Source organism: Equus quagga, chromosome 13, assembly GCF_021613505.1.
Source record: "Equus quagga isolate Etosha38 chromosome 13, UCLA_HA_Equagga_1.0, whole genome shotgun sequence".
In the NCBI taxonomy this organism is placed as follows: Eukaryota; Metazoa; Chordata; class Mammalia; order Perissodactyla; family Equidae; genus Equus; species Equus quagga.
The window spans coordinates 1,689,329-1,711,852 of NC_060279.1; the positions used below are offsets into that span (position 1 = coordinate 1,689,329).

The 22,524-nt window shown below is 45.4% G+C and overlaps 1 protein-coding gene across 2 annotated transcripts in view; it reads right to left on the reverse strand.

The window, feature by feature from the left end:
- The window catches only part of DSTYK (dual serine/threonine and tyrosine protein kinase), a 47,490-nt gene that overhangs the window by 18,205 nt on the left and 6,761 nt on the right, over nt 1–22,524 (reverse strand). The window contains exon 2 of one of the 2 annotated variants that reach the window (XM_046681764.1): nt 10,877–11,295. In XM_046681764.1, coding sequence (XP_046537720.1) covers nt 10,877–11,295 — 419 coding nt within the window. Of the gene's footprint in view, nt 1–10,876; nt 11,497–22,524 lie in introns of those variants that run through there. The other variant, XM_046681763.1, reaches the window with a different exon arrangement.

Sequence of the window (22,524 nt, forward strand, 5' to 3'; positions counted from 1 at the left end):
TCAGCACTTCAGGGTCAGAACCAATCCTTGCCTCCCCAAAGTCCCACACTGAGACCAAAATCGAGATCTATGATGGGGCAAGTGGACTTCGGTACGCCCCAAGCATTTTTTTTTTCTTTTGAGGAAGATCAGCCCTGAGCTACCATCTGCTGCCAATCCTCGTCTTTTTGCTGAGGAAGACTGACCCTGAGCTAACATCCATGCCCATCTTCCTCTACTTTATACGTGGGACGCCTACCACAGCATGGCTTGCCAAGCAGGGCCATGTCTGCACCTGGGATCCGAAGTGGCGAACCCTGGGCCGCCAAAGCAGAACGTGCGAACTTAACCGCTGCACCCGGGGACCAGCCCCTGCCCCAACCATTTGTTCACCTCCTTCCTCGGTTGTGAACACTCCCTGGTGCAGCCTATATGCAGGCAGGCACTCATCTGGAGAGTGTGAAAAAAACACCTAAGTAGAAAGGATGGCAGTCGCTTTAGCTACGTCAGATAAAAAGAATATTTAGTTCCTCCTTTCCTTCGTTGCTCAGAAACTCCCATTGATTCCATCTGATGAAGAAATAAGACAAACAACAGAAGGAGAACGAACCATTATGGAAATTATCAGGCTGGGAGTCAGTCTGCCTGAAACCTTCCTCCCCTCTTACACCCGCACCCCCACCTTTCTAACCTGACGAACTCAAACATCCTTTAAATCTTGATGTGTATGTTGTGTTATACCCTTAAGGAGTCTTTCCTATTACACAATCCCAAACACTCTCTACTTCTCCTTTTCTTAACGTTCAATACATTTATAATTTACTTATCTAAAACCAGTTTTTTCCCATTAGCCTGTAATCTCTTTGAGGGCAGGGACTGTGACTGCCCTGTTCCCTCCTGTATCTCCAGTGCCTCGCACACAGTAAATCCACATTATTACCGTCCTACTCTAACAGTGTGCAAGTATTCCAAAGCCTCAGCCACCTAAGTCTTGGTAATGCCTTTATTACCAAGAAGGTTAGCCTATGCAATATTTGGCCTCTGCACTGCTGGGAAGGCAACGTCCTTCACAGACGGGGCAGCCAATACGAAAGGGGGGATTTCAGGAGAGCTCTTTGGAGGAGGTTTGACTCTGGCACTAAGTCTGCCCTTTGGCCTCGCCCTTCTTGCCAGGAGCACAGAGGTGACAGCCAGAGCAGCAGTGGTCATCTTGCAGCCCCAAGGCAAACCTGAGGGTGGAAACCAGCTCTAAGGATGATGAAGCAAAAAGAAATATGGAGCTTGGGTCCCTGATGACCACAGAGCTGCCACATCAGCCCTCAACTGCCTAGCTTCAGTCTAGTTTCATGTGAGGGGAAAAAAATTAGCAAGCCCCTGTTTTTCTGATTGTCTGTTACACATGACTGAACCCAATCATAACTGATATACCCACGTTCCTAAAGTAAGTTTCAAGAATGTTCTGTGGTTGGGAAACAAACCTGTTACCATCGTTTTCCTAGCAGTAGTTCCTGCTTTGTGCCCTCCTTTCCCGAGGGCCGCGGAGCACTTAAGAGCACACTTCCACCCCTGCACAGGCTGCTCCTCTCCGCCTCTGAACCTGGCTTCTGTTCCTGGCGCGCCAGCCCCAAGGGCTGAGCTGGAGGCTCACATTGACTCCCAGTGTCTTCAGGGGTCTGCAAACTCAAAGTCAACCCCCCAAGATGCTAGTACATTTTACTGAGATATAAAAGAATGCAGCACAAACCTGCTCGTTTGTGTCCTTAACAGCTATCAGATGTTGCAAATTTACTTTATTTGAAATCTAAAAGCTATACAACTTGTTTATTTTCTTTTAGACTAATACTGTTTCATTCCTCACCTTATTTGAGCAACAGGTATTTTTGATGAAAGATGGTTAAAAATCAAAACCTGAGACGTTTTCTTCATTTCTCTCCTTCTCTAGATAAGTAAGAAACGACTGGTAAATGCCAGCCTATTGTTTCTTGTCCCGCGTGCGCGTGTGTGTGTGTGTGAGAGCACTCCCATTACCAGCAAAACACCAAGGTCTCCCCTTCTTCCCCAACAAAGAACTAACAAGTTTCGTTCTCAGGTGGGTCACATAACTTTCATTTGGCTGGCCCCTTTGAACTCCCTAAAGCTAAAAGTGCTTTCAGCATCTCACCATTTGTAATCAGAGCAAACACGGTGTAAATCCACCGCCTTTCCATCGAGCACAGGCCAAGAAGAAATCTGCTGTTTCATGGGTGCCTTGAACTGCAGAGGATGTTTTCTCGTTGGAAGACTAGTCTGCCACTCATCGTGCTGTGCAAAACAAACCCCTTTCACTACCCTGAGTCACGCTGCTGGAGGATGAATCACTCACGAGGCATATTCGAAAAGTGGGTAAGAACTTTAAAGGTTTAGGGTGGAACATATGATTGCCTAAATGTCAACACTGTAACTACATATAAGATAAAGACTAGAAGAGAACCTCAAGAAATAAAAAGTTATAAGATAGAGAATTACAGGTGGAAATGTTTTTAAAAATTTTTATTTTAAAATTGCAACCCTGGGGCCACCCCCGTGGCTGAGTGGTTAAGTTTGCACGCTCCCCTTTGGTGGCCCGGCGTTTCATGAGTTCGAATCCTGGGCGCGGACATGGCACTGCTCACCAGGCCATGCTGAGGCGGCGTCCCACATGCCACTACTAGAAGGACCCACAACTAAAAATATACAACTATGTACCGGGGGCTTTTGGGAGAGGAAAAAAAAGGAAAAAATAAATAAAATTGCAACCCTGTCTTAAACATATACATTTTTAAAGATATAAATCAATCAAATTTATTATAGGAATATCATGGGAAGAAAGCCTAAATATTCAAAACCAGCTAAAGTATTCTTTAGAAAATTTTCAGGAAGAATTCTGCTTGCTTGTTTATTTGATGGATTTTCTTAAAATTCTAAAATAAATTTCCAGGTTTTCCTCAAAGGACCATTTTGTGTGTGCAACAGAACCATCAGCCAAAACTGCCAAGTCTATTTGCAGAACCAGTATCCTTTCTAAGAGACAGCTGACTTTATTTGCTCATAGGTGCAAATTCAATTTTAAAAAAATGGATTTGGGGCTTTCTAACGGTAGGTATTGCCTGGTATACTGGCATCTAGAAAGAAGTTGTCCACTCCTAAATATATCTTGAACTAAACAAAAACAGCCAGAAAACAAGTACCATGCCCTCTCTTCTCCACTCCCCAGTTTATTCACTTGTGCAGCTGGTCTCACCGTTCTGACCATCAGGACTGTCAGAAGAGAGGCAACAGGAACTGCTGGCTGACACTGGCAGCAGAGCAAATTAGAGTGGAATGTGACATGCGATTCTGCAATACTTAGAGTGAAGGGATGACTCACACCTGACAGAAACAAAAAGGGAAGCCAGCACTGTCTCCTGGAGACAGGGAGCCAAAAAACTAATAATCAATACAGAGAGGATGAGCCAGACCTGTTCTGGGCCCTATTACGGCCACCTGAGAGGGAAGTCTGACCTCAGACTCCACTTCATGGAAGGCTGAATTCCTTCCTAGTACCTAAAACAGGTGCCTGGCACTTGGTGAGCATCCAATAAACAAATATGGGATGAATGGATGAATAAATGATGCCTTTCCTACTTGCTCAAAACCACTTTCAATATTCATATGTAATATTTTCTATCTTTCAAGCCACATCCCACACATTTTATCGCACACATTTATCTGGAACTGCTGTTTGCCTCTGCTCCAAGAATGAAGTGGTGAGTAAGCATTTTGCTCCTAACTCAATGAAGGAAAAATAATTGCAGAGGTGGGGTGGGGGAGGATGCCAGCCCGGTGGTGTAGCGGTTGAGTTCGCATGCTCTGCTTTTGCAGCACGGGGTTGTAGGCTTGATCCTGGGCGCAGACTTGCACGCCACTCATCAAGCCATGCTGTGGAGGCATCCCACACAAAAAATAGAGGAAGACTGGCACAGATGTTAGCTCAGGGTCAATCTTCCTCAAGAAAAAAAAAAGGAATCCCAGGGAATCATGAGAGTATCCCACAATTTCCATTTTGAGTCACAGAGAATTCCTAAGGAGATTTCTCTCATGGAATGTATTCTGCACAAATCTGTGGAATCTACAGAAGTTGATTCGTTACTATTAATTCTCTTGGCAAGATTAAGAGAATTCAACAGAAAAGAGATTGCTACTCTGCAAACAACCAGAATTCACTTCTTTGGTTTTGTTTTGATGTAAAATAACACTTTCTTAAATGCCAAGAGGAAATCACTTAATCCCTGAAGAAGCCTGACCACTTCCTAAGAATACTGGCTCTTATTGGTGAGGACTCCTTATTCCATGGTCACGGCACATGACCGAAATTCAGTTACAGCTAAGGATGATTCTATCAAGTGATGGTTCAAACAGAAGACAGCCGTGTGCTCAGGCGGGTCACAGATGTCTTTGCTTTCTCCACAGGTCTTAGGCCTCAGGTTTACCTCACACAGAAAAGAAGTGGGCAAAGTCCTGCCCTTGCTCAGCAACTGACACACACAGCCTCGACCTCAACCCCTGTACCCATATTCTCCCCATCTTCCCTGTCAATTCTGCCCCCATGCCACCTTGACAGAGCAGCTGAGAGGTTCTTCCTGTTGCGTTTTACACAGGGTTGATTCCTCTTCATTTTTATCTAGGTCCCTGACCACACTATCAGGCTTGAATGTTAATTACATATTAAGGAAAATACGTCTCTACTCTTGTCACATTGTAGAAAATACCTTGACTCTTGTTGGTACAAACACTCTCCAAGGGGGGCTGCAAGTGAACAGGTTTCTAGGCTGTCACAAGGCTCATAAGCAACTGGGACTAAGGCGGAGCCAACCCAAGCTTCATCCCAGCAGTCACACAGAATGCAGACAAGCTCATCTCTCCACCTAGCACAAGCATCGGAGTGGGAACTCAGGGGCCAGACACAAGACTGGGGGAAAACACAATCCCAACCAAAGCCCTAAACTAGCCACATGAAACCACCATGCTGAAAGTGAAAATCATTTACAATCCCAAACAGCCCAAAACAAAGGCGTTAGCTCTGCATCTCAACTCATAAGCAAAAGCCTTAAGGATGGGAACGATCTTCTCTCTTTCACACTGTGATGGATCAGGTAACAGACAACGCGAAAAGAAGGTAATGAATAGCCTCTGTGCACTCTACTTTGTGGATATTCAAGCGTCCAGGTGCCTACAGACACAGATAAAAGTAGGAATCTGAAGCTTTATTCTCCTACCACTTACTAGACAGATCAAGACAGAGAGAGAAAATAGTATAATGGAGAAGAGAGAAGGGGGAAGAGAAAATTTTACCTTTGAACTTTTGCATTATTTACCATTTTATAACATCTTTCTCTTTTTTCACTTTATTACAAGTAGTTCATATGGAATCACGAAGAACTTTGTCCCTAACTAGAGCAGAATAATAACTACAAGTAAGCTGGAACCACAAGGACTTAAGTTTGACAACAGGAAGGCGTTCCAGCAGGGATGGTTGTCAGGGAAGGGACAGGTGACCGAGAGTAGGAAATCCTCTTCTCAAGGACACTGATTAATTCACTCGAATGCAGAAGAGAACCAGTTCACTGCGTGCCTGACACTGTGAGGCGCTTTATACATTCTCTCTCATTTAAGCCTCATACCAGTCCTAAAGATGCAGATTACCACCCCCGTCTTACGGACCACGGAACCAAGCACCAAAGCCACAGCCAGTGAAGGGACAATGCCAGCATGTAAATCTAGGTCCGTCTGACTACGAGACCATGTTTAAACAGTAACTGGGGGCCAGCCCCGTGGCCGAGTGGTCAAGTTCACACGCTTGGCTTTGGTGGCCCAGGGTTTTGCCAGTTCAGATCCTGGACGCAGACATGGCACCGCTCATCAGGCCATGCTGAGGTGGCGTCCCACATAGCAGAGCCAGAAGGACCCACAACTAAAATATACAACTATGTACCAGGGGGCTTTGGGGAGAAGAAGGAAAAATAAAATCTTAAAAAAAAAAATACAGTGACTGGAGGTCACTGTGTGTCAGAACCATCTGGGCTGGTGTTAGGGAAGTTCTGAAAGGAGAATGAAGGATGGACGAGACGACGTGAGGGGCCCTGACGATCCTGGGGCTCTATATTAAAAAGCACGTGCTGGCTTCGAAGTAAAAGCCCTGCTGTGAAACAACCCTGCAAGGACTGGCCAAGACATTACAAAAAAAGTGAAAAGAAGAAGCATTTTGATAGCCCCAAAGAGAGCTCCTGCCTGTTGACAAGACTCTCAACCTCAGAGTCTCTGAAGGAGGGGAGATTTGCTGGCCACACATCCTCTACGCAAAGGGACACACAAACAGATCTTTGAGATGGTGGAAACTGAGGGGGAAGCCCTCCGATGCAGGAAAGAGGTAGATGGGATCCTCAAAAAGGGAGAAGACAAAAGGGGAAAATTAAGACTCCCATCTCTGCCAGATTTTCTCCCCAGCAGCTCACCGCGGAAGGCCACAAGCGAACCATTGGTGGTGAACTGAGAGGATCCAGCCTCAGCTTCAAGCTATTCCTTTTAAGAGAGAGCAAGGCTACTAGAGTGAGTATAGGGATTTTTTGTAAAATCTTGCCTCTAAACCACATATATCCTTAATAGGCAAATTAACTTATAATAGGTAATTCCCAGGTTTCTTGGCAAAGAGCAATGCAGACAGGAGGGTTACATTTCACTATGTATATTAGTCTGTTAGGGGAAAGGTAGGAGAGACGTCAAATTCAAAGAATATAGGATTACTGCCTAGAGGGAATTTATAATTTACATTTGCCTGAACTTCCCATATCCTTTTCAAACATATCACTTTAGTTCCCCTTTCTTTTGCCCCATAAAATCATGGTTTATTTTAATTATATCTCTAGAATATCATTCTTTATTTTTCTCTCTTATACATATTACCCCCACTTGGTTTCTTTTCCCTTGGAATGGCCATTCTGGACCTAATCCCATATACTCTCTTCTCCCACAAGCATCTTCTTGCCCTGAGGCCCGTCACCTACCTTCTTTCTTACTTTTTACCCATCAACTGTCATGTTTGAATCTAGATACTTTCAAGAGAAGATATGGTAGCTAACTAAAGGTAAACAACACATAACAAATTTAGTTTTCTAAGGTGCCATAATAAATGCCAATAACTAGACAAAAATTTCGAGAAGCTAGTTTTCTAGCAACAAACAATGATTAGCAAATTTGGGGGTTAAAATTTTGCATAAATTAGTGTTATTTTAAGTAAGATCCTTTATAATGATTTTGGGTTGTGAAAGTATTAACTGCTGAGAAATTAAAAATACCAATGTCTGTATGATGTTAAAAATAGACTTTGGGGGGCCAGCCTGGTGGCAGAGTGGTTGGATTCGTGTGCTCCACTTTGGTGGCCCGGGGTTCATGGAGTTTGGATCCCAGGGGTGGACCTACATGCCACCATCAGGCCACACTATGGCGGCATCCCACATACAAAATAGAGGAAGACAGGCACAGATGTGAGCTCAGCGACAATCTTCCTCAAGCAAAAAGAGGAAGACTGGCAACAGATTTCAGCTCAGGACTAATCTTCCTCACACACAAAAAAGATTTTTTCCATTGAGAGCTAGAGGTTGGCGGTTATAAAGAGAAAACTTTACTACTCCAACTGGTTAGAGTTAAAGGATAAGTTTATTTGCAAGTCATTAGACCTTGCTTGGAAATACTAATCTACCTCGGTTCCCTGAAACATACCCTACCAGACATCACCATGAGCCAATAGCCTTGTCAGTGTGTGGCAGTCTGGCTGCCAGGCAACACGGACATTTGTCCAAAGGCCAGAAAACACCTGGTGGGGATAAACAGGCTACTGACAGGCGCAGAGCTGAGAACTGCAGAACTGCCACAGGGAGCGGAAGGGCACTGCTAAGCTGCAGGAATCCCATCTCAGACTGAGGGAGTTTAATCATCTCTGCTTCTCTTTATTCCTTTTCTTACAGGTGTTCATAGGAAAAAAATACACACACACGCCAACCGACATCAGATTGAGGCAACTCTGAGGCCGGCAACTGTGTTGCCCTGGACTCGCAAGAGGAAAAACAGAAAGAGAAAAAAGGAGGTGCCAGAAGGGGGGTGAGGGTGGGAAGGGGAAGTGGTGTGTGCACATGGAGACAGACCCAGCGAACATGAATGGTGAAATGTGCTGCCAACTGGAAAATGACTGTTTTTAACACTAAATGGGGTTTCACAAACTAAAGGCTTAACAGTGCTCCTCCACTGCTTAACTTTGAACTGAGAATCTCAGGGGACCGAGAGCTAAAAAGCTGGGAATACCAAGTACTATGAGGCCATGTGAGGTGGCCTATTCTGGAACAAACTGAAAATGGCTAATTTATGAGGATATTAAAGCAACCTATTAGAAGAATGCCCATTGTATAAGAGGGGAGGGGAAATTCTGCTTTGATAATTTGACAGTTGAGATGAACATCTCATTTCCCCTAATTCAATCTTGGTTTCCTTCAGCTACATGTTTCCTTTCTTTGCCACTCCCTTTACAAACCAAATGGACCGGCTGCTTAGAGGTAACTCCCTGGTCCTAAATGTAATGGGAGCTAAACAAAAAGGTCTTTCTCACTGTCATGAAAAATCTGCAAGGGAGCTGTGGAACGCTCGCAGCAGTGAGCTGAGCATGACTGATGTCTTTAATGGAGACAGGAGCCTGACTCTAGTGACAGAGCAGGGTCTGAGCTCCACAAAGGCTGCTAAGGTCCCTCTGCGGCCAACATCAAGGGGTTCTAAACTTAGAACCGTTGGGGCCTGTTGCTATTTCTACATCAAAACCATTGGAGAATAAAGCAGATCCGGTGAAACACTGGCTAAGGAAGCCTCACAAACCACACGAAAAAGAACACGAGAGGCTAGAGAATTCCTCAAGAAAAGAGAAGAATATTCCTCAGGAAAGAGAATACACATTTCAACTGTGTGGAGAGAAGGCTGATTTGGCATCTCAACTTCCCAACCTGGTCACCGCCTCAATCGCCAGCTCAGTCTGACACTTAGCGCGTGGCAGGAGCAAGCACTGGGACTCTCACGAGGAGGACGTACACTCAGATACGCGCTTGGGAACGGCTCCCACTCTCCTTCCTGTGGCTGTCTCGTATCCCCTCAATTCACGGAACAAAAGTAAATGAGCCAGTAAGACGAAGGGACACAGGAATCAATCAAAACATTTGTCTCTCCTGCGGATGGCTCTGTTCACATTCCAAGATTGTTTTTAAAAGGCAAGAACAGGAAAAATCACCACCTACCCTACAGCCTTCATTTCAGGTATTTAACGGTGTTTTTTAAGCTGCAGGTCACAATGTATTAGGTCAGAGCATCAATTTACTGGGTTGCTACCATCATTTTTAAAAAATGAAGTCAAATAGAATAGAGAAGAAAACATCAGTGTGCTTTGCAAGAAGTAAAAGTATTGTTTCACGAAACTTTATTTCAAATGTATATGTGTATATACGTACTGAGTCCTGATATTAAATGTTTCTACTTATAGTGAATTAAAATCTAAAAAACTTTGAAAACTGCTGATCTATTGGAAACTTCAGGGAACTAGACCAGGTCTACCAGAGAGTGTATATGGACCAGACACATACGCAACGTGAAGAAGTTCACGCATCAACTGAGCAGCCTCGGTCAGTAAACAAGGCCTGCTGTCAGTTACCCAAGAACTCTCACGTCGTCCTGGAGACAAGCAGTGCAGGCCCTCAGTGTGAAGCAGGGAAAGCCCCACTGAAACTGAGCTGAGAGAAATGCTGCTTGTATACACAGCCCCCTCCGGCATTTATCAAGATAAAAGAAATCTGGACTCTGGAAGGAAATGAGATGACAGTTTCTACTTTTAGAGTGTCATAGGCCATGGCCACAACCAAAGGACCCATTCACTGACTGGGAGATCAAGCCTTTTAGAACAGGAGTAGGTGAAGGGGCTACTAAAAAGAAGAAACTCCCCTCCTAGCCCTGCCAAACAAGCCCGTCCTTCCGCACAGCTAACCAAGGCGACACTCTCTCCGCTCTGAGCAGGCCCGCATTCTTTTATTCCCACCCACTCTTGACCCCTGACACAGTCACACCTTTGCCAATCCCCACTTGGTCTAATCAAACAGCCCAGTCACAGCTATACGATAGGAAAGGAAGCCCAGCATGAGACGAGTCCTTCTTAAGTGGATACGCAAGTGCCAGACGGAAAATACGATCCCTCTGGAGGTGCCACCAGGCCAGTGCTGTCTCTGGGAACTTACTTCAAGAGAGAAGCAAAGATATTCTTCAGATGACGGGATCTCCAGATCTCCTTACATTGAGCAAGACCTGCTCTCACCTTCCCAAGTTCCTCAGAAAGCAGGAGACATGGTCTGCCCCGTTTAGAAAATAATGGCCAGGTCTAAGGAGAACTCACAAAATTCTTCACGTAGTCTCAATCTAATAAGAACATTAATTACCCATCATCTTACCATTTCTTTTAGAACGAGACGGCTAGAGACAATTCTAGCAATATCTTCCTGCTAAGAAATGAAAAAGGGTTTCTAACTCTGATCATGACTATTCTGTAAAAGCATGTCAAGATGAAAGTATCACATTCCTTCCCTTTTAGAAAGGGAGACAAGGAGACAAGGAGCCTGCTCAGGGCCTCGCAGCACGATGGCAGAGGCAGGGACGGCACTGCCACAGCCTTGTCTGTCAGCTTCCTAGATTATGTTCCTTTCACTCCATCAGCTGATGCTCAGAGCCCAGAGTATACACTGCCAACTTACTTTCTGAGAAAGCTCCAATACAAGAAAAGCTGGTATATATGTGTACAATTGTTATATAAGTATGAAGTTGGTACCTGTAAGAGTGCATGGTGCATCGTCACCTCCAGTTCGGCTAAAACATGGGCAGCATCCTCACTGTCCTCTTGGACCTCCAGGTCCTCCTCAGGGATGGTTTCCCAGTTGCCCTGGTGAGCAACCAGCGTGTGCACTAGTTCATACTGGCCGGGGAGCGCCAGGCTGACCCGAGTCTGCGTCCCGTAGGTGAAGCGGAGGCGCCGAAGCTTGCAGCTCTCCTCACTGCCCGGCCTGCTGGTGGGAAGCACCTGCACGCCCAAGAGCAGGTTCAACAGCCGGCACTTGACGTGACAATCCTGGCCGAGGATCAAGATGCAGGGGAGGCAGTCCACAATCTGCTGGAGGTACTTCTCTTCCTTAGGTGGGAAGGAAATGCAGCTCAGCTGGCCTGGTTGGGGAAGGGGAGGGTGGAGGAAGAGAAAGGAGTACAGAGAGAAGAAGTGAGGAGGGGTAGAGAGACACACAGGGACCCCAGTAGGACGCCAGGGTCCTAGAGAAGAAGTTTCTAGGAAGCTCTTGGTTGAAGGAGGCATCAAGAAAACACCCCAGTCAGAAAAGGCTTCTCAAATATCAAACCAAATTCCCCTCCCAGGCTCATCCCAGAGCAGCTGTTTCTGTCCAGAAAGGTGGCAGTGACAGGATCTACCCTCCCCCGCTTCCTCATCCAGGGGAAGGACCGCCTAAGGAGTTTACAAGGACTCAATCACAAGCACAAGATCATTCAACTGACAAAGCAGGAAAAGACGAACTAACTGGGATGTGAGTCCAAGAGAAACTACACCTGAGTACGTCAAAATGAAAACCTGCCTTGAGGTAGAAGAGCCAACGCTTGAACACATAAGGCCCTTTCAAACATCTCTACCACACGCAGCTTCAGATTGCTACTTTCCTCATTTATGATATATTTTATAACTAAATGTGTGAGCTAATCTTTAACTACACATATGTCGAAATAAAATGTTATTCAAGTTTGCATAGTTCTAGAAGCTTTTCTGGTTCATCTCTCTGATAGCTGGTGACAGCATTCTGCTGCCAAGTCATCTGTTTTCCTAAAACATAGGGTGCTCAGTTAAGATCAATATCTCCTAATCAAATCATATTCCTTCAGTTTATGGGTGACAAGACCCTGAGAGGGACAAAGGGAAAGAGTGCCTGTCAGGATAAAATCCAGGCAAATCCAGAAGAGATGTGATCTAGCTCAAAAACACGCTTTCAGGACGACCTCACTCATCTAAATGGCTAGCTTCCACAGGATCAAATAGTATTCAGGAGAGAATAAAAGGCTTCCTGAAGTATAAGAACCTCTGTCTGGGAAAAAGAAGCAGGAATTAATTGCATGGGACTCTGGGATTCTGAACTCCATCATCCCCACCGTGTTCGGTGCCAGTGCCTGCCCATGTGCAGGACTCAGGCAGCCCTTGCGTTTGTTCAGAAAGGCAGACACACAGCTCTGAGCTATCAGAAGGCCCATCTCTGAGCCAAACACACACATCCTAACTGAAATCTGGGGTGGCACCAACTGAAACGGTCCTCCCTGGAGTCACTTATCCATGAGCGGCATTAAACCCTTCGTAAGCTGTTGACTTTGTTCCCGTAACTGAAGCGAGAGGCCTGACTCATTTAAGAGGTTGTTCTACTTCAGACTGTGCCTATCCGGCTACGAACTTACTATTTCAAATCCTCAAACCTCCTCTTCCACAAACGGCACTACCAAAAGGTTTAAAGAACTCAGCCTGCACCCACACCCCGGCATGCACTTCATTCAGCCCTTCCTTTTCTGTCGTCCATCATTAGTACACGTACCGCAGCAACACTGGACACTGACACAAGAAAATCTACTCTCCTGGGAAAGAGGTGGGTTCCTTTGAAAAAGCAAAGAGCATTAAATGAGTGCCTAAATCTGTGCAAGGTATTTACTAAGCACGAGAGTGAGATCACCAGATCACTGGTCTAATCTTTGACCTACAATCTAAAAGCAAGAGGACCCAGGAGCCGGGCCTGTGGCCGAGTGGTTAAGTTCGCGTGCTCCAATGCAGTGGCCCAGAGTTTTGCCGGTTCGAATCCTGGGCGCGGACATGGCACTGCTCACCAGGCCATGCTGAGGCAGCGTCCCACATGCCACAACTAGAAGGACCCACAACTAAAAAACACACAACTATGTACCAGGGGGCTTTGGGGAGAAAAAGGAAAAAATAAAATCTTCAAAAAATAAATAAATAAAATAAAAATAAAAGCAAGAGGGCCCAGCCAATTGCTTATGTGACCAGTAGCAATTCTGTTCACAATTAAACATTTAGCACAGTCAATTCTAGTTATCTATTTATAATTATCAAAAGCAGGAAGAACCACCATATTTCTCTCTATATCCTCAACACCCAACACATAGTAAGTGCTTTCTGTTATGCATTTCTCTGCTCTGTGTCAGAATCCATTTATTGTGGAGAATTGTCTACAAAAAGCTATAAGTGGTTCTACTAAGTATTCTGAAAAGTCTGGTACCATGACGAATAGCTTAGGAGCAACTGTCATTCCCCAAAACCTCCTTCATCTCAACATGAGAGTAGATGTGGACAACAGAATAGGACTTCCCCACTCGCCTTACAGAATTTAATGCCCATAGAGTCAGCCTGAGCACAAGTCCAGCTACATTCACTCTTACCTACACTTCCTATCTTCCCTCTTTTCCCAGGCCTCCTCAGATTTTCAGATAGGTGTTTAAGTGTAAGTGCATACTGACAACCTTTATAACTCCTCTAACAAATGCTGGTACATAATTAAAACCCACAAACCCAAATGAGCTCTATTGCTGCTCCTAGGAGAGCAGATAACAGAGAATGAAAACCAACTAACAAAAAGCATTTTTCAGAACCAGAGGGAGAGCTCTCAATATCTCTGAGACAAAGTGTCAACTCTAGGAAGCCAGTAAAACATGCTGCATCAGCCCAAACCACAGCTGACACATCCCAAATTATCACCCCATCTCTGTAGTGGCAAAAGCAGTCACTACAAATAAACCTGCTGGGGTCAAACACCACAGACCAGTGCAACGGGAAAGCGGGCTGATGCTGAGCCCAGTTCTAATCTTTGCTTCCAGGCACCCCGCCAGGGTTCTACGTGTCACCTATTGGACTGAAGAAAGGTCTTCAACACGAACATCGCCATCTGTTTTTCGATACGTCATTAGCCAAGCCCTTAGCTTCTCCCACTAATCTTTAGCTTCTTCAATGATCTCCAACATGTCTACAAGATTTGAACAAGGGCGTGGGGAGAACGAAGCTGAAGCCAGCCTGTCACATGCCTTGCTTCTCTGGGCAAACGGGCAGGTGAGGGAGGAGCGCAGACCGAGGGGGGAGAGCACCAGCGAAGAGGGCAGACGCTCCGACCCCAGCCTCACCACGGACCAGCTCTGCGACTCTGGCAGCTCACTGGACTTCTCTGAGCCCTGGACTTCTCATCTGTGAACTGACGGAGTTGCATTAGATCATCTTTAACATCCTTTCCAATTCTAAAATTCCAGGATTTCATCAGGTTTTAACTGTTGAAAGAAAAATCATTGAGGGGGGATGGGAAGCTGGTCTGGCTGTTTTTGCTTTAAATTCTATGTGAATTTAATTATGCAAGCTCTTCCTGGACCATTCTAATTGCAGATCAAAAAGTGGACTGAACTGGCCAGGGCTCTGAGGACCTGCAGAGCAGTTTCCACAGTTCTCTAAAGAAGAGATTAAAAACTGGGGCCTGACAGTAGGAGGGAGGAAGAAGATCTGTTTCAGAGCTGGAGCAGCCGCCTCCCAGCCTTAAAGGACTTCTGAGTTAATTGGGTTTTCTTTTGTAATTAATATAACAGCATCTGCATACGGGGCTCCCAGAAGGTGACAGCAGGGCCTCTCAGCTGGAGCACATTAACCTGCCAACTCGCCCGCAGGAAAAGGCAAGTCAAACTGTCTTAAGTACAAGCCAAGGTTGTTTCTTCTTCCTTGATGGTTCTTAAATACAGATGATCTTGATGGGGTCACTTCTAAACAAGGCTTCAAAGTAGAAGCAGGAGAAGAGCAACCAAAGCGGCCACCCATTTTGCGTATTTGTTTCAGATAAGGAAAGGGAGCAAAACAGACCAACTCAAAACATGCCACTTTGGCATACGGATTATTTGAAGCTGCTTATTTTTAAGAAACAGCAGACACAGGTGAAGCTCTGAAAACTGAGTAGAAGTTACTCCTTCGTAAGAAACATTTACAAGGGAAATTTCCATTTGTAAAAGTGTCTGCCTCTCAGGTGCTAAATCTCTAGAAACTTTTCAAGGCAGAAGGCAGGGACTTCACCGCACAGCCCTTCCTGTCTCCTCTGCGCTCTTCCCGACAGCCTCCTGTAACCGGCCTCCCCCCGCACCAACAGCTTTGGTCTTTCACTGGAGATGATATTTAAGGTGGGCCATTTTGGCAAGTTATTTATTTTTTCCTGGGTCTCCTGCATGTACACAGGAGGCATACACGTTATTAAACTTGTTTGTTTTTCTCCTGTTAATCTGTCTTTTTATTACAGCAGTGTCTCAGCCAAGAACCTAGTAGAGGGAAAATTATTTTTCCTCCTCCACATTAACATTTACTGAGTCCTTTCTAAATACATCACTTTATTTGTCTCATCTCATTTAGTGCTCATAATTCTACCAGACAAGAACTGTTATTATGCCCATTTATAGACGAGGAAACTAGCTTAAAAAACAAAGCAGAGGGGCCGGCACGGTGGCGCAGTGGTTAAGTTCACACATTCCTCTTCGGCAGCCCGGGGTTCACCGGTTCAGATCCCGGGTGCGGACATGGCAACACTTGGCAACCCACCCTGTGGCAGGCGTCCCACATATAAAGTAGAGGAAGATTGGCACGGATGTTAGCTCAGGGCCAGTCTTCCTCAGCAAAAAGAGGAGAATTGGCAGCAGATCTTAGCTCAGGGCTAATCTTCCTCAAAAAAAAAAAGAATAAAAAAATAAAAAAGCAGAGGCTGGCCCCATGGCCGAGTGGTTAAGTTCATGTGCTTTGCTTTGGTGGCCCAGGGTTTCACCGGTTCGAATCCTGGGCATGGACTTGGCACTGCTCATCAAGCCATGCTGAGGTGGCACCCCACAGGCCACAACTAGAAGGACCCACAACTAAAATACACAACTATGTACCTGGGGGGCTTTGGGAGAAAAAGGAAAAATAAAATCTTTAAAATAAATTAATTAAATAAAATAAATAAAAATAAAAAAGCAGAAAAGAGCCCATGTTTCTCCATTTATCTAAGCAGATAAAAGGTGGCACACAGGGCAGCGCAGGAGCTGTCCCCAGGTCTCCGGGGGCCAGGTTAGTGCTTGATAGTAGACAGTGCCCCGACCAGCGGCGGAATATGCCATCCCAAAATACGCCACTTTGGCATAAGGATTATTTTGAGCTAAAGGCCCTTGTACACAGCAGGTATAAGAAGGGCGCTGACCTCCCTTTTTCTTTCTGAAAGCAGGAGAGAAACCCCATCTGGAAGATGCCCTCCCTGTCCCAGGAGGAAGGCAACATTCTTATCACCAGAGCCCAGGATCAAGGCCAAGCAAAATCTGCACAAATAAGCCTTGTTAAACTAACTCTTATTTTCCAGTTACTTTTCCACCATTAGCTGCCCTCGCCCAGGCCCCTTGTCTTGTCACGCTGTTAGAATCTACTTCTCTTTGTCCCTTCAGTAGATAAATGTTCAGCTTTCTTTCTTCATTCTCTTCTAGGGACGCCCCTGTACATACAAAATTTAATAACATGCATATGCTTCTCTCCTGCTTATCTGTCTCATGTCAGTCTGATTCTCAGGCCCAGGTGGAGACTAAGAGAAGAGAAGAGGAATTTCTCCCCCCCTACACCCCATCACATTGTTTCCCAATCTGGGGCCAAACACAACTCAGCAATTGTTGGGCCCCAATTTAAAGCAGACTGATAGAGTCCCTGTGAAAACTGTCCAGAACCATGAGGAATAAAGGCTGGGGGAAAAACACAGTATTACCAGTAGCTGGTGCATACTTTCGTGTGTGTGTGTGTGTGTGTGTGTGTGTGTGTGTGTGTGTGTGTGTGAGGAAGATCGGCCCTGAGCTAACATCTGTTGCCAGTCTTCCTCTTTCGTCCTCCCCAAAGTCCCAGGATGCAGTTGTATATTCTAGGTGTAAAGTCATTCTAGTTCTGCTATGTGGGACACCACCACAGCATGGTTTGATGAGTGGTGGGTAGGCTGGCACCCAGGATCTGAACCCACGAACCCCTGGCCGCTGAAGCAGGGCATCCGAACTTAACCACTTGACCACAGGGCCGGCCCCTGGTGCATACTTTTTAAAAATGTTATTATTCTACCTAAGATCTCTAGAGTCCCTTTTCTAAAAGAAATAGGAGGGGCTTTTCAGAGAAATTTTTAATGCTTACTTATCAGTCAGTGTGTATTATATTAAGCCCCTTTGGGTTTGAGGTTAAGACTATTCTAAGAAGGGAGAACTGGAGTGAAGGAACGCCAATGGGCTTTTTACATCTCCAGTGACCCATAAGGATAGATGTTTTATTTAAGTTGTTTTTGGAGTAACAGCAATGAATTTCTATCAATACACTCTCCTTGCCTGTCTTCCATCCCACTCAATAGACACACGAGAGGTGAGTGAAGGCCAGTCCATGACCAAGGCAGGGAAGGCACCATATGGAGTAAGTGAAACGGAACTCTATCTTTGCCTTATCATACTATTACAACTCAGAAGGGTGACGGGGCTCCAGAGCTCATTCAGGCCTCATCAGAGTTGGGACTGCAATCCTTGTTCCTGGTACCCAAGGGTTTTCCTCCATCAGTAATTTTTTTTTTTTTTTTTTTTGCTTGAAGAAGATTGGCCCTGAGCTAACAACTGTGCCAGTCTTCCTGTATTTTGTATGTGGATCACTGCCACAGCATGGCTGATGAGTGGTGTAGGTCTGCACCCAGGATCCAAACCCATGAACCCAGGCCACTGAAGGTGAGTGCAGGAACTTAACTTCCATGCCACATGGGGCTGGCCCCAGTAAAGTTTTTTATCTCACTTTTAACATTGAATTTGTAGTCCTCTCTGAACACGAATGAAATACACAGGATTCTGTAATTCACTGACGTAATCAGAGACACAAATATGCATTTCCACAAATAAGTAGTGATATTTTATTTCTCGTTAACTATATGTGCCAAGAGTAAAGAAAAGGACAACTCCTAAGCTGAGAAATGAATTAACATTCATTTAACATACAGTCTTTCTTCTAGAAGCTTTAAAGTATTGAGCTACAAAAATCCCAAGAGCCGAGAGAGAAATAATTCTGCCAAGAAACATGTATCATTTCCAAAGGAGCGCTCTGACCTTCAGTCTAATTTAAAGGATCCTGAACTACAGAGGAGGCGTCCTCACATAAGGAAAACACATGCTTAGGGAGGCTGGGTTTCAGGATCTTCAGGACCAAGTAGGACACGGTACTTTGGTTGAATGGGATGGTTTCTGGAGACTAGAGACTGAAATGTACTTAAGCAGCCAAAGCTCTTGTTGAAAGCTGAGAAGGCGAGCTGGCAGAAACATCGCTCAGGTTATCCTACCTGGTGGCCACGTTAAGATCGCTAACAGCATTTAAGAAGTGGATTGTAGGGGCTGGCCCCGTGGCCGAGTGGTTAAGTTCGCACACTCCACTGCAGGCGACTCAGTGTTTCGTTGGTTCGAATCCTGGGCGCGGACATGGCACTGCTCATCAAACCACGGTGAGGCAGCGTCCCACACGCCACAACTAGAAGGACCCACAACGAAGAATATACAACTATGTACCGGGGGGCTTTGGGGAGAAAAAGGAAAAAAATAAAATCTTTAAAAAAAAAAAAAGTGGATTGTGCTGACACCTGGGGAGAGGGAGATAAACTCCCCACAGCCTCATACCCCCTGGGAGCCATGTGAAATGAAGAGACTGCACTCAGCAGCCTGCTGACGCCTTCTTTTCCTGAGGCTGGTCATGCTGCAGAGGGAACAGAAAGGCAGGTGGCAGCTGAGGCCATAATTTATGAGCTGCAGAGATGGAAGCGGTTCCTCAAAGGAAATCAACCCCATGCTGCACAGATGAGTTTCTATCATGTGGAAGGCAGCATTTTGTAGCTAGTAACCATTAAGAATGATCCAATGGTGGGAAGATGTCAAAAGGACGCAGGAACCAGCTCAAAGCGGGGCTCACTGACCAAATCAGGGACAATTTAAGCCTAAAAATTTTTTAAAGAGATTATAATCCACTGAAAAAATTCACAAGTCCACACTGACATAAATAGGTAAACAAACAAAAAGGAAAGCTCTTTCTTACCAAAGAATACCAAATAAGAAATACAGAAGGAATGATGGATATAAAAAGCACCCCGCAGCAGGCGGGAGCTGTGAGCGGGAGCTGGGTCTAGTACAGGGAAGTTTTTCTCAGGAACAGGATTATCAGTGAAATCTTAGAACACCACCCCACAAAAGACTACGCAAATGCAAAGGGAACAACGGTGACTTTAAGGTGGAGAAACCTAGAGGATACAACACGACCAGGGATCAAGCTTAACATCTCCAGGGGTGGGGGGCTAACACCATGTACCCCGACGTGATGCACATCCCATCATTTCTGGGCCTCGTCCTGCTAAGAGCTCATGGCCTGAGTCTAGCCATGAGAAAACAAGACAGATTCAGGTTGAGGGTCATCCTACAGAATGTAAGGCCGACTCTTTGAACTGTCAAAGATATAAATGCCAGGGAAAAGCTGAGGAACTATTACACATTAAGGGAGTCAGAAGAGACATGACACCTAAATGCAACCTGTGCTCCTGCATAGGATCCTGGATCAAAAAAAAAGAGAGACATTATTGCAACAGTTGGCAAAACTTGAATGGGGTCTGCGGATTGGCTGGTAGTACTGAATGAAGGTTAATTTCCTGATTTGGGGAGTTGTATGCTGGTACCTAGAAGCATATCCTTGTTCGGGAGAAATGCACACCAGAGTGTCTAGAGGAGATAATACCACCTATCTAGAGCTTGCTTTCAAAAGGTTCTGAGAAACGGTAGACACAAGAAAGAGAGAGAAAGAGGGAGAGATTGGGTGATGGAGCAAATGCAATAAAATGTTAAAAACTGGAGAATCTGCATGAAGCAGGTATGAAAGTTCTTTGTACTATTCTGGCAACGTTTGTGGAAGTTTGAAATTATTTCAAAATAATTTTTTTCTTTTTGAGGAAGATTAGCCCTGAGCTAAGATCTGCTGCCAATCCTCCTCTTTTTGCTGAGCAAGACTGGCCCTGAACTAACATCTGTGCCCATCTTCCTCCACTTTATATGTGGGACGCCTGCCACAGAGTGGCTTGCCAAGAGGTGCCATGTCTGCACACGGGATCCGAACCAGCGAACCCCGGGCCCCCAAAGAGGAACGTGCGAACTTAACCGCTGCACCACTGGGCCCGCCCCTCAAAATAATTTTTGAAAAAGGAGCCAAAAGGATACCTAGTAAAGTGTATCTAGTTCTGGATCTCAGAGGAAAGAGATCAAGAGAGAGAATTTTACTTGACAAAGAGAAAAAGAAAAACTACATCCAATACAGTAATGATAGACTTTAAACAGTAACAGCGTCTTCACTGTCTCACTTTGGCCCTGCACATCACCTTCTGCCGCCTCAAACTTTCTGGGATCGTTTCCTGCTGCCAGTTCAGGGTCTGGGGAGTTCAAGGCAGTCATCTAAGTAAGTAGTTCAGGATCAGATTCAGAACCCAAATCCTCCAAGCTGAGCAGTACAGACAAACATCACGCTCCAGGGCAGGACACGCTGACGAAAGTTACCCACAACCATCCACTTCACTGGACAGCAAGTCAGCAGAAGAGCTTGGCCTTGCTCGGCCTGCAGCGGCCCCTTCTGATCCAGCGGTGGTGGGGACACACCTCAACTTCTGGAGAACAGGTCTCCTCCTCACCAGGTGCTGACAAACCCCTTTTCCAAGCTGGAGCAGAACGTCTCCATTTCTCTCCAGGGAACCAGGCCCAGCAGAGCAGCCCAATTAGATCAGGAGAAACTGAAGGAGGTGTCCCAGCGGGGCTCTTGTATGCCGGAAGAGTAAGAATGACTTTTCTCCTACTAGCTGTTTCCCACATTCCTCCTTGCACCTACACATGTCCATATTAAAAGTTAAGGCCAGACTATGTTGTAGAGAATGTTCCTAAAAGGTGAACTCCATATTGATGCAGTCACTGTCCCTCTAATTTGAATAAAGAGAGAGGTTTTATTCAAATTAGTCTTGTAATCTAGCTGATTTATGACAGGGCCTTAGTCTTTGCTCTAGAAAGTTTGGCTTGACAAAAACAATCCTTGGGAATTGTAATTCTCTCCCCATTACATAGACTGGAAGACGGAAAAACACTACACTGAAATCTGTCGGGCATAACAAGGCAGTGACACTTTCAATCTGATGAAGCTAAAGTTATACTGTTTTTACATCTGAGTAAAAGAAAAGGGACGAGAGCATTTTTTTAAAAAGAAGTGTGAGGATTTTTAATCAAAGGCTTTTAAGAATACATAACCTATCATCATGCTTTAGGATCGTTTTGATGCGTTTTTAGTTAGACAAGTGAAAAGCAAAACAATCCTTCATCCTCCTCCTCATCTTGCTGCCCACAGGCCACCACCCTGGGGAGCCGCAGCCCATTACAAAGCCCGACTCCAAAGACTTGTGGCCAAAAAGCTCCCGCAGCCACACCGCCCAAAGCTGGGGAACACATCCACACCATGCACACCGCCTGCTGAAGGCGACAGAAGGCGGCACCGCACGGGAGGGCACCCCAACCAGGCCCTGGGATACTGACGAGCCCCCATGCTCCAACGAACCTTCCTCCAGAGCTTTGGTTTGGACTTGGAAGAATGTTATACATAAGGGCATTTTCTCAGAGAGGCGGATTTACAGCTCTAAGCAAGGGGACACATATCTCAACCACTGCTACATGTGTTCTCCTCTGTTCAGGTGTCAAGTTCCAGGATCCCCAAGATCACCAAACTCCCCATTTGGCAAAGAATTGACTCAATTTCCAAGTATGGAGTGGCCTATACTTAGCCTGGAAATCCTACAGGGGACTCCAACCAGACCTTTGAGAGTTAAGGTAGAAGAGCTGCCTACTCCACATGGACTCACCCTTGATATGAAGGACACCATCTGGATTCCCTGGACTGCATAGGAAGCAACACCCATCATCCCCAGAGGTGAACTGTTTTCCTACAAGACGTAAGGAGCAAACTCAACTTAGGTCTTAAAACTGCTAGGGAAAAACCACATGCACCCACACACCTCATACTCTTCATACTGGCTTCTCTGTGAGTGCCTTCTGAGAACCAGAGGGAGATAAAAGACGCTCTAACAATAACCTTCATGAATGCATTCTGCTTTTGAACCATACCCACAATTACAGTTACTCCATCAAAGGCAGATTGGGACTAATTTTCCTGTACTCTGTCAGAAAGTCAGTAAAGCATCTCAACTCCAGTTTTTATCAATGCCATCTAATCTTACAACTTCCCATATGCATTATCCCCACACCCTCAAAGACAGCTAATGGTTAAGTAGGTAACCAATCTGTAGAAAATCCTCTAGAGGGAACATG